The sequence below is a fragment of the Canis lupus genome, chromosome 10 (genome assembly GCF_048164855.1).
Source record: "Canis lupus baileyi chromosome 10, mCanLup2.hap1, whole genome shotgun sequence".
Lineage (NCBI taxonomy): Eukaryota > Metazoa > Chordata > Mammalia > Carnivora > Canidae > Canis > Canis lupus.
Window position 1 is genome coordinate 66,117,181 of NC_132847.1, and position 12,068 is coordinate 66,129,248.

Sequence of the window (12,068 nt, forward strand, 5' to 3'; positions counted from 1 at the left end):
ATGAGATAGAAAAGTTAGAGTCGGCCACTTGCCTGGTCACATGATGTTCCTTCGCTTCGGGTCAGGGCTTAATCACCACTTTTGGCTGAGAGCTGAGGACTCCCTGTCTCTGCTTCCTGGGTACTCCTCTCCAACTAAAGAGCTGGTTCAAGCCTTTTAAAAATCATTAATTGCTTTGACCACCCTAATCCCTGCCTCCTGCCTTGAAATTGATATTGGCCCTAACTTCTCTTCCATTCACCCACAACTAGGGTATTTAAGTAAAATACAAAAATGAGGGTTTCTGGGATACCTGGGTGGCTCAGTGGTTTAGCTCCTGCCTGCGGCCCAGGGCATGATCCTGGAATCCTGGGATCAAGTCCCATGTCGGGCTGCCTACATGGAACCTGCTTCTCCCTCTGCCTGTGTCTCTGCCTCTCTGAGGGTTTCTCCTCTGCAAAAAGATTTACGAAACTACACACATTCAGCTACAGATGCTTCTTCACTGGTACCAAATTCCTCCTATTTATTGAGGGTAACTGGCTGAAATGCTCCAGTTTCCACTCATCCTAATTTACCCATGTATCCAACTTCTTACTACAGTATGAAGTTACACTATTCACATGTTGGGGCTTTTATTTTCCAATTTCCTATACTTTGATGGATAAGCTAGTTGGCCTTGCCTACAATAACTTACACTAAATTACAGTATCAACAGTCAAAATGTCAGCAGAAACTATGTATGTGTCTGCCTCCAACAAGATGGAGGTTCTTGGATAGGAATCAAGTCATAGTGTTTATATTTCTTAACAGCATACAGCAGTCTGCCTTATATGAGGCAGTCAATCAACTAAACTGTGAAACAAGAAATAGCACTGAAGGTACAAATAACAGGGTAAAGGAAAAGGGGCATACTCCAGAAAAGCAACCATAGATTTCTTCACATGGTGTGCCTTTGGGACAATCACATTCTCTGTGCCTAAGAAGCCTCTCCTAAAAAGTGGCAGGCGTCTGGCAGTAAAAAGTACATAAACTCCAGGATCACTCCCACCTGGCAATCCAGCAAGCCCTAGGAGTTGAAAGGTCACTCCACATTCCTCCTACCTACCACAAATGAAACAGCCCAGGCCACTTGGAGGCCAAAGCTTGTCTATCTGATCACTTAGCAGTTGCACACATAGGCAGTGTCCCAAAATTATGAATGCGTCACTCCCCAATATCCTGCTGGCCCATAACTAGTGGGTAATGACATGTGTGTCTGTCCTCTGCATGAGAATTTGTTCATATATAATTATATACACCTTGAAGACAACGCGTGCATCTTACTCCTTTTAAACCCCTACAGAGGGCAGCCCAGGTGGCTCAGCGGTTTTGCGCCGCCTTCAGCCCAGGGTGCGATCCTGGAGACCTGGGATCGAGTCCCACATCGGGCTCCCTGCGTGGAGCCTGCTTCTCCCTCTGCCTGTGTCTCTGCCTCTGTCTTTCTGTGTGTCTCTGCCTCTCTCTTTCTGTGTGTCTCTCCCTCTCTCTGTGTGTCTCTCATGAATAAATAAAATCTTTTTTAAAAAATTAATAAAATAAAATAATAAAATAAAATAAAATAAAATAAAATAAAATAAAATAAAATAAAATAAAATAAATAAAATAAAATAAACCCCTTAAAAGGCAGCCCGGGTCCTGATCCTGGAGACCCAGAATCGAGTCCCATGTCGGGCTCCCTGCGTGGAGCCTGCTTCTCCTTCTGCCTGTCTCTCTTTGTGTCTCTCATAAATAAAATCTTTAAAAATAAATAAATAAAAATAATAAACCCCTACCAAAGAGGCACCAGGGTGGCTCCCTTGGTCTGCCTTTGGCTCAGGTGGTAATCTCAGGGTCCTGGGATGGAGCCCCCCGTCTGGCTCCCCGCTCAGAGGGGAGTCTGCTTCTCCATCTCACTCTCCCTCTGGGCTCGCCCTCTCTCTCTCTCAAATAAATAAATCTTTAAAAAATAAAAAATAAATAAATAAACCCCTACAAACCCTAGTATCTGTTAACACGTTTGATCACTTTTAATGAAAACTGAGAGGTGGTAATGATAGAGCAAGAGAGAATACAGGAGTTCTGGGATCAATCATGAGTCTACAAATAACCTTGGCGAGTTAAAGCCCTGTCTGACACATACGGGGTATTATTTTGAACTTGATGTCTAAGTGCCCTGACCACTGACAAAAGTGAGAAATTATTTTTAAATGGTACCGTTTATGGACAAATTAACCTTCTTACCCATTAAATATGCACCCATTTTTAAGAGTCTTCAGTTAAACAGTTGGGTATCTAGTCTGAGTTAGGAAACGTGTCACTAGATGGTCTTTGAAATCCCTTCCCGGGGTGCCTGGATGGCTCAGTGGTTGAGTGTCTGCCTTTGGCTCAGGTCATGATCCCTGGGATCGATTCCCATGCGGGGTTCCCTGCAGGGAGCCTGCTTCTCCCTTTGCCTGTGTCTCTGCCTCTCTGTGTCTCTCATGAATAAATAAAATCTTAAAAAAAAAAAAAAAAGAAAAAGAAATCCCTTCCCATTCTAAAGCTCCCTAATTTTCTAAGAATAAGCTCAGGGTGATCCAAGAATCACCAATCTACGTCTCCTTCACCCAGTGTGCTCCAGGAATCCAAGCTGGAGGCAAAGGACTGTGGTACAGCCTTCCCTCCACAGGTGGTTCCCAAGAAGTAGAGTGCGGTGTGGAGCAGACCTGGGCGCCTCCCACAAACTAAAAGTCACCTGAACTCAGAAGCCACAGGGCCTTTGAAGCAAGCTTCGTTTCAGGACTCGAGAAACTGGAGCCAAGTCGGGCCTTCTCTGCCACTAACCAGCCCTAGTCTGGCAAGAAGTGAGCTCTCCAACCTGCAGAATGACAAGCTGGACTAAGGTCTGTAAGGTCGGTCCCTCTCTGCCGTCCAGAAAAAAAACCCACATGGGCACGAAAGATGAAAGACGGCCGGCGCCACCAACCACCCTCCGCCTCCTCTGACCAGGGGCAAGTCCAACCAAGTCCACCTGCCGATGCGCACGTCCACCTGCCAAGCTGGACTGCGACTCCCAACGTGGGGGACACGACCCCCCAAGGAGGGGGGTCTATTATTACGATAGGGGCGGCGGACAGAGGAGGCTCTGCGTGGAAGGAAGCGGGCCACGCTCCGCAGGTGCACGGGGAGGAGGGCGCAGGCTTTTCCGACGGTCCCTGCACGGTGGGGGGGGGGGGGGCGGACAGGGGAGGCTCTGCGTGGAAGGAAGCGGGCCACGCTCCCCAGGTGCACGGGGAGGAGGGCGCAGGCTTTTCCGACGGTCCCTGCACGGTGGGGGGGGAGGGGGACAGGGGAGGCTCTGCGTGGAAGGAAGCGGGCCACGCTCCCCAGGTGCACGGGGAGGAGGGCGCAGGCTTTTCCGACGGTCCCTGCACGGTGCGGGGGAGGGGGACAGGGGAGGCTCTGCGTGGAAGGAAGCGGGCCACGCTCCGCGGGTGCACGGGGAGGAGGGCGCAGGCTTTTCCGACGGTCCCCGCACCCGGGAGGCGGCGCTGCGGGCCGGCACCCCCGGGAGCTACGCGGGGTGCAGCGGGGTGCAGCGGGGCCCGGGCCGCCGCTTACTCACCCACAGGCTGCTGAAGTAGTCCAGCCCGCGGCAGATGAGCGCGCCGGCGTAGGCCAGCAGCACCTGCACGCCCAGGTAGCTGCCCAGGCTGTAGAGGCCGTAGAGGAGCGGGCCGCCGGCGCCCAGCAGCAGCAGCAGGCGGCGGCGGCGCAGCGCCTGCTCGCCCAGGGCCTCGACGCCGTAGTCGGCGAAGCAGAGCGGCAGCAGCAGCGCGGCCAGCACGATGGGCGTGTGCGCGCGGTGCAGGCGCTGCAGCCAGTGGCGGCCCAGGCGCGTCAGGGAGCTCTTGAAGGGGTGCAGGAAGGTGCCGCACAGCACGGCCCAGAGCAGCGGCCGCAGGAAGGCCTCCAGGATGAAGTAGACGAGCACGGCGGCGCCGCAGCACAGGCACACGAACAGCACGGCCCCCGTGTTGTAGAAGGCCTGCTTGATAGGCTTGTCGAAGCGCAGCGCCAGCGCCGGCGTCCTCGGGGGCTCCCCGCCGCCGCCGCCGCCGCCGCCGCCGCCGCCGCCCGGGCGCGGGACCCGGGGCGCCCGGCCCGGGGAGCCCCTCGGACTGGGCGCCTCTGCGGGGCCGGCGCCGTCGGCCATAGCGCCCCAGCTGCGGCCGCCGAGAGGCGGTGCCGGGAAGCGGAGCGGGAGGCACGGGAGCGAGGCCAGGCGCGCGGCGCGCGGCATTGTGGACGTCGTAGTTCCCCGCTGCGCACCGAGCGCGCACGAGACCCACCGGGAACTACAACTCCCAGAAAGTGGGGACAGCGCTCCCTCGCCCATTGGTTCCTGCGGAGCCAGGTAACAGGTTTCGGGGCTCAACATCTTCCAAGATGCGGGGCGGGGCGGGGAAAGACGTCCCTTCGCCCGTGGGGTAAACTCAACTTTTCAGGAGGCGGAATTCCAAAAGGGGCGCACTGCATTCGTAGACTGGGACTCCAGGCTGTGCCTCGGGACCCCGGGGTGGGTGGGGGTAGGGGACGGATCCCCGCATTCAGCTCTATTTGATTCCTTTGATACAAGCAAAGGGTTCGCTCCGGTGCAGGGCTTTAAGTAGCGGTGGCCATATCGCAGACCCTGTTCCAAGTGGCTCGTTCGTTGAATCCTTAGGACAACGCCCTGCAGAGAACATGATGTCATTCCCACTTTACAAAAAGAAAAAAAAAAAAAAAAAGGAAACTGAGGCACGGAGAAGTTAAGCACCTTGCCAAGGTTGGCGAGGTCACGCAGCTCCTGAGTGCAAAGGCATGCTTCAAACTCCGAGTTTGGGGATCCCTGGGTGGCTCAGCGGTTTGAGCGTCTGCCTTCGGCCCAGGGCGTGACCCTGGAGACCTGGGATCGAGTCCCGCGTCGGGCTCCCTGCATGGAGCCTGCTGCTCCCTCTGCCTGTGTCTCTGCCTCTCTCTCTCATGAATAAATAAAAACCTAAAAAAAAAAAAACCTCCAAATCTGGCTCCTAAATCTATTGTCTTACCCACTATACTAATTGGTTTGACAAGTGATCTTTGGCATGTTTTTCAAAGCTCCTTGGTGGACTGTAAAGTAAGGTTACTGTTGACATTGGGGTAGGCGTCACGTGGGAGCCAGATAAACTTCTAAAAGAGCTCTAGATCAGAGTCTCAAACTGCCACTGTTTTGTTTTTAAGGCCTGGGGGTCAGGTTAATTAAGCTCCCAACCCTGATTTCCCCCTCTGTCGCATGGAAATGATAATAACAGAAGCTCTAATCTCAGGAGAGAAAAAGAGGAAGCTCTAGGGCAGTGCAAATTGCTCCTGTTTATGTTGGAAAGGTCCTGGGACCCAAGCGTACTACTCACACCTCAAACAGCATTTTTATTAAAAGAAGACCAAAGGAAGGAAGGAAAGAAGAAAAGGAAGGAGCAGGACGGAAGGAAGGGTGGGAGGGAGGGAGGGCAAGAAAGGAAAAGAAAAGAAAGAAAGAGCCCCAAGGATGTGGAGTCTGCCTGAGATTCTCTCTCCCTCTCCGTGTGCCCCTCCTCCCACTCCCACAGTGTTTTTTCTCTCTCAAACAAATCTTTAAAAAGAGAAACAGAAAGGAAAAAAAAAAGGGAAGCAGGCATGCTTTACTAAGTAATATGTGACTGCTTTGAAACCCTGCAGGTTATCCCTTTTCTGTTTTCAGTAAGTTTTCATATTAATTTAAACTTAGTTTTTGCTTCTCTTCTAAAGTAGCCAGGACAAGTATCATTATCCACAGTTTTCAGATGAAGAAACTGTTGGTTACTAAGGCTGGGAGACAAAGGGATTCAGGAAATAAAATATAATTCCTTTCCATCTCGTTTTTCTAGGTTTCAGGTCACAGCTCTTGTTTTTCAAGTGGTCTTTGGACTTTAACTCTGTAAATATATCGCTTCAGTTGTCTTACATTTTGGTTTGCTTCTCTACTTTGTCCAGTGCTGCTGAGATTATATTTCCATCATGGCCACATTTGCTTTCAATGCCCATTTTACACTGATTCCAAGCTCCTATTTATATCACAACAAGGCCTCAGCCTCCCTCCCAAAAAGTCCTCAGTAATGAGTGGGGAATCCCAAAGAGGGTGCCTAACATATACTTAGAGACATGAGTCAACCACCAACCACCCTACGTCCACCCCGCTGCCCACACAGCTCACTGCCTCCAGTTCCTGTCATAGGGTTGGCAGTGCCTATGTCACTATTCCCAGAACCTAACTTCTAAACCTCAGAGTGCCAAAGAGCTGGGTTCCATTCAGAGGTAGGGAGGAAGTCCTCTGCCCTGACTTGCCTGCCCCTTTGTGACTCACGCCCTAAACCAGGCCACTTGTGCTCAATGTATTGTACCTCTTCTCATAAAGAGTTCTTTCCATATCTGGCCTTCTCTACTCTAGTCACAGGGGCTCAAAACCAATCCAAAAAAAAAAAAAAAATCCAACAGTGTCAGTGAGGTAACAAAGACCAAGCATCCCCTGTCTTCCTCCAACCAAAGACTCAGTTGTCTTCCTCTAGTTACAAAAAAAGAAAAACAAAACCCCCCCAAAAAAACCCCAAACCTCCCCAACAACTCCATTTTAAACTAAAGCCTTTACAAACAGAAACTGACTTAGGTATGCATTGGACTTGGTTGGGGGTGGGGGATGGGGGCAGCAATAAGGTTGCCTAACCTGTGTTCTGGCTCCCACTCAGCAAACCAAAAATTCCCTGTCACGGTGTTCTGCTTCCAAGTCTCAGCAAAAAGCAAAATTGCCAAACATTTCAAAACTGTTCTAATGGCCAAAGCAATAGAACTGACAAGTCTCAGGATGCCTAGGTGGCTCAGCAGTTGAGCATCTGCCCTTGGCTCAGGTGATCCTGGGGTTCTGGGATCGAGTCCTGCATCGAGCTCCCTGCATAGAGCCTGCTTCTCCCTCTGCCTGTGTCTCTGCCTCTCTCTGTTTCTCTATGAATAAATAAATAAATAAATCTTAAAAAAAAAAAAAGAACTGACAAGTTTCCAATAGAATTCCCAGTGAAGAATGAAATTCTAATTTTTTTTAATTAATTAATTTATTTATGATAGTCACAGAGAGAGAGAGGCAGAGACACAGGCAGAGGGAGAAGCAGGCTCCATGCACCGGGAGCCCAATGTGGGATTCGATCCCGGGTCTCCAGGATCATGCCCTGGGCCAAAGGCAGGCGCTAAACCGCTGCGCCACCCAGGGATCCCAGAATGAAATTCTAATAGAAATGATGGCTGATGCACTGGAAACTAGACTAACATTTGTATGGCCTAATTTAAGGCTGGGTTCCCACAGCATCTTGCTCACCACGCTATACTGGTCCCTACCATGCTGTGCTCAAGGTCAGTGCTTTATATGGGTTTGCTTCATCTCTGTGTCCCCGGCACCAGACACAGCATGTGACATTCACAGTACAGAGCAGAAGCTCAATGTTTGCTGAGCAAGTGAATGAATGGGTGATCGCCTTTCAAAAAGCCTGTTTGTACTTCCTGTCCGAAATGTTACTGAAACAGTGAGAATGCTTCTGCCAGGCATTCCTGTGGTTGAGAGTTACTGAGATGGAGAACCCACAAACTAAATTTGAGTACACATGGTCCATTCAATTCTCTAGTTCACAGGACATGTACTTTTTAAGCTTCACCTCCAAAATGCAAGGCTACTTGAGCTTTGTTCACCTCACATAGCAACTCACCCCGACCACCCCAGGCAAGAACGGCCTCCACGGACATCCAGGATCCCAGTGGAAGTAAAAATGGGCTCAGGAGTGGATCAAGCGGACCCTAGGACCACACTGCCTTTGGCTTTCCAGTTGCACAAACCATCAATTCCCTAATCACAAAAGCCAGTTTTGGGTTTTACATTTCCTGCAACAGAAAGCTTTCTGGCAGATAAAATGACAATACCTACATTATGGGTTGCTGTGAGGATTTTCAAAGTAAGAGTGTGTCTAAAGCAGCAGCATAGTGCCTGGGATTTGGTGAAAACCTGATAGGGGACCCTGGGTGACTCGATGCCTGGATGTCTTGAAGCCAGAGGCAGCTCTTAAACAACAATTAATGTCCGAAGTCACCCCCACCCCCCACCCACCACACACACTTACCCAAGGTATCAAGATAAAAGCCCCAGAGGGACGCCTGGGTGCCTTAGTGGTTGAGCATCTGCCTTTGGCTCAGGTCATGATCCTGGGGTCCTGGGATCGAGTCCCGCATCAGGCTCCCTGCAGGTAGCCTGCTTCTCCCTCTGCCTATGTCTCTGCTTCTCTTTCTGTCTCTCATGAATAAATAAATAAAATCTTAAAAAAAAAAAAAAGATAAAAGCCCCAGAGATAAAGCAAATACAGGCAGGAGAGGATTGTCCTGGGCATTGTATCTTAGAGTTCTCCAAGTGTCTCTAAAAAGTTACTGAGTTGTGCTAAGCACCTGCTTTGTACAAAATCCAGTGCTTACAATAGAGTCCGTATCAAAGACAAAGGAAACAAAAGAGATAAACCAAAAAAACAAACTCTTTTTTTTTTTTTTAAACAGACTCTTTTAACTGGAGAAAACAGATGGTTACCAAGGGGTGGTAGGTGGGGGGATAGGGGAGATAGGTAAAGGAGATGAAGAGTATACCTATTTTGAGGAGCACTGAGTTATATACAGAATTGTTGAATCACTATAGTGTACGCTAATTTAACACTGTATGAACTATACTGGAATAAAGATAAAAAATAAGCAAAATAAAACAAGAAACCATGGAGTGTGTATGTCATGTATAAAGTGATAAGTATGTACAGTGAAGGAGGAAAGATCATGTGAAAAAGTAATCAGACATGCATTCAAATTCCAAATATGAGTTACCACTTTTCTTTGCTAAGTCCAATACAGACACTGCTGATCAACCGCTAATCTCTTTCTTCCTGTGCCTAGACATAGCCTCCAAATCCTCAGCGGAACATTCTAGGAAACCACTATCAACCGATTAAACTTATTTGTCTTCCCTACTGTAACTAACCATGGGGCATCTGATACTAGGTAAAACCGGCAAACTAAAAAGGCAGATAACTGGTGTAGAAGAAGGGTTTAGGAAGTGAATTAGTGTGTATGTGAGAAATTACTGAGAGTTTTGTTTTTTTAAAAAATCTGAATGGCTGAAGGACAAATATTGCAAACAAGTCTGCAACCATCAGGTCTTGCCTGACTCCCTAACTGCTCCCCCTTCCCTCTCCTCATCCCACGCTGGAACACATGAACCCACGTGGGGTCACTGAATGGAGTGTAGGCTTTCCTGTCCTTCCGGGCTGTGACATCCAGCTTCAGCTAACCTTCCATGCTGTGTCACCAAAGACAATTTCACTAGTTAATGAAAAGATGACTGAAGAGATGATTAAATGGATTCAATCAACTCAACTGAGACCCATGCACCCAGGACAGAGCCAGGTGAATAAAAAGCAATTTGGTCAGTCCTTTTGGGAACACACACACACACACACACACACACACACACACACACACTTTTTAAAAGTCTGCAACAGTGAGGTGCCTGTGATGGCTCAGTTGGTTAAGTGTATGCCTTGGACTCAGTTCATAATCTTGAGGTGCTGGGATACAGCCCTGAGACCAGCTCCCTGCTCAGCAGAGTCGACTTCTCTCTCTCCCTCTGCTCCTCCCCCTGCTTGTGCTCTCTCTCTCTCTTTCAAAAAAAAAAAAAAAAAAAAATCTTAAAAAAAAAAAAGAAAAAAAGTGCAACCAAGACAGCCTCCTCTTCCTCTTCTAAGGTAGGAAGAAGGGTGAATTTTGTGATTAGCAATTCTGTGCTGAAAGTCAGGGTGCCTATCCAGAAAGTAGCTGGCCTTAAGCGTCCCTAGTTGATAGCTATGCATCTTCACAGGAGAGATCTACATTTTATCTGGAATGGCTGAGGTTGAGAGTTCCAGATCAGAATTGGGAATTCTGAGCCTGCCCCTTCCTTGGCTCTACTCCCAACAATATACCCAAACTAAGGCTGAGGCCACCCAATGTATAAACACACCCACCCTTCTGGGTAAATCAGAATAAGACTGAAAACCAGAAGATGCTGGATGCATTTCAAATTGGCCAGACTAATCCCTCTTTATTTATAAATAAACTATTTGTGTTTGGGAATCAAGTCTTGCTGGGTTTGAATCCTAAGTGTCACTTGTTTATATGCTCTTGGCACCACACGGTGATGTCACTGAAGCCTCTGGGTGGTCTCTCCTACCATCTCTGCCCTCCTGCTCCAGTCAGTTCTCTACAATACAGGCAGTACAGCTTTTCTCAGATACAATCTGATCCTTTCAAAATCTCCTTACCCAGGACGCCTGGGGGGCTCAGTGGTTGAGCATCTACCTTTGGCTCAGGGCATGATCCCTGAGTCTTAGGATCAGGTCCCACATAGGGCTCCCTGCAAGGAGCCTGCTTTTACCTCCGGTTATGTCTCTGCCTCTCTCTCTCTCTATCTCTGTGTCTCTCATGAATAAATAAAATCTTAAAACAAAACAAAACAAAATACCTCCTTACCCCCTAGGAAGAGTCCAAGCTCCTTACACTGACTTCCAAGGTCTTCTGTGAACAGGCCACACTCACTCTCACTTCTCCCCATCTCTGCCTTGTCCTTTATCCTCCAGCACTGTGATGGAAAGAAGAATGGCCACGTCCTAATCCCTACGACCTATCAAGTGTGCTACCTTAGGTAGTAAAAGGCACCTGGCACCTAAAAGATTTTGAGATGGGTGATTATCCTGGGTTACATGGGTGGGGCCTAAATTTAATCTTAAGTATTTTTTTTTAATCTTAAGTATCTTTTTTTAAAAAAAGATTTTATTTATTTATTCATGAGAGACACACACACAGAGAGAGAGAGAGAGAGAGAGAGAGAGGCAGAGACACAGGCAGAGGGAGAAGCAGGCTCCATGCAGGGAGCCCGATGTGGGATTTGATCCAGGGTCTCCAGGACCACACCCTGGGCCGAAGGCAGTGCTAAACTGCTGAGCCACCCAGGCTGCCCCTTAAGTATCTTTATCAGAGGGAGGGGAGAGATCAGGCTACAGAAGAGAAGCAGCAATCTGACCAAGGATGTAGAGAAATTGGAGTGGTGAGGCCAGATGCCAAGGAATGCCTACAGGTACCTGAAGCTGGAAGAGGCAGGGAGGATCCTCGCCCCTGGAGCTCCCAGAAGAAATCAGCCCTCCCGACATCTTGATTTCAGCACCATAAGATTCAGTTCAGACTTCTGGCCTCCAGAATTCAAAGAGAACACATTTTTGTTATTTTAAGCCACTGAATTTATGGGAATTTGCTACAGCAGCAATGGGAAACATATCAACCTTGTCAAATGGCAGTGGTCCTGGACACACCTGCTGGTTTTTCTTCTGGGGTTGTCCTCTTTCTTGGTTTTCCATACCTTTCGCCTGCTTTACTCCTTCCTTTCATCCTTAAGGCTCAGCTTCAGGATCACTGCCAGCTCCACTGGTTGCCCCAGGCTGGGGGAGGGTCCCTACTCCTTATCTGCACCACACCTGAGTATTTCCTTAGCACTGCAGTCACCAAAAGGTCTTATCATGGTGTTTATGTCTGCCTCCCCAGCAGGCTATGAGCCTCATAGGGGCAAAAATCAAAAGCTGTTCTTCCTTTAGTCCTCTTTGTTCAGTGTCTAGCACAGGAATTGGTACATAAGAATCCTCAGTATAGGGATGCCTGGGTGGCTCAGCAGTTGAGCATCTGCCTTCAGCTCAGGGCGTGATCCCAGGGTCCCAGGATCAAGTCCCACGTCGGGCTCCCCGTAGGGAGCCTGCTCCTCCATCTGCCTGTGTCTCTGCCTTTCTGTCTCTCTCTGTGTGTCTCATGAATAAATAAATAAAATCTTAAAAAGAAAAAGAATCCTCAGTATATGTTGAATGAATGAATGAACAAGTGGGTAAAGCTTCTTGACCTCCCGGCTTCAGGTGATTTCACATCCACTATACTTCAGCTGTCTCTTCTTACAGCTTGTCCCCTGG

The 12,068-nt window shown here is 48.8% G+C and overlaps 1 protein-coding gene and 2 long non-coding RNA genes across 11 annotated transcripts in view; 2 read left to right on the plus strand and 1 right to left on the minus strand.

Annotated features, from left to right (window-relative positions):
- TMEM245 (transmembrane protein 245) overlaps positions 1–4,210 on the minus strand; it is a 102,514-nt gene extending 98,304 nt beyond the window's left edge. For all 6 annotated transcript variants that reach the window (XM_072842255.1, XM_072842254.1, XM_072842253.1 and 3 more), the window contains exon 1: positions 3,605–4,210. In XM_072842255.1, the coding sequence (XP_072698356.1) occupies positions 3,605–4,195 (591 nt within the window). In that variant the 5' untranslated portion in view covers positions 4,196–4,210. The remainder of the gene's footprint in view (positions 1–3,604) is intronic.
- Positions 2,546–12,068, plus strand: part of LOC140641840 (uncharacterized) — a 47,707-nt gene continuing 38,184 nt past the window's right edge. For 2 of the 4 annotated variants that reach the window (XR_012038455.1, XR_012038454.1), the window contains exon 1: positions 2,546–3,156. This is a non-coding gene — a long non-coding RNA (uncharacterized lncRNA). The remainder of the gene's footprint in view (positions 3,157–12,068) is intronic. The other 2 variants (XR_012038453.1, XR_012038456.1) reach the window with 2 other exon arrangements.
- On the plus strand, positions 4,183–4,783 carry LOC140641841 (uncharacterized). Its single transcript, XR_012038457.1, has 2 exons — positions 4,183–4,396; positions 4,706–4,783. It is a non-coding gene; the product is annotated as an uncharacterized lncRNA (long non-coding RNA).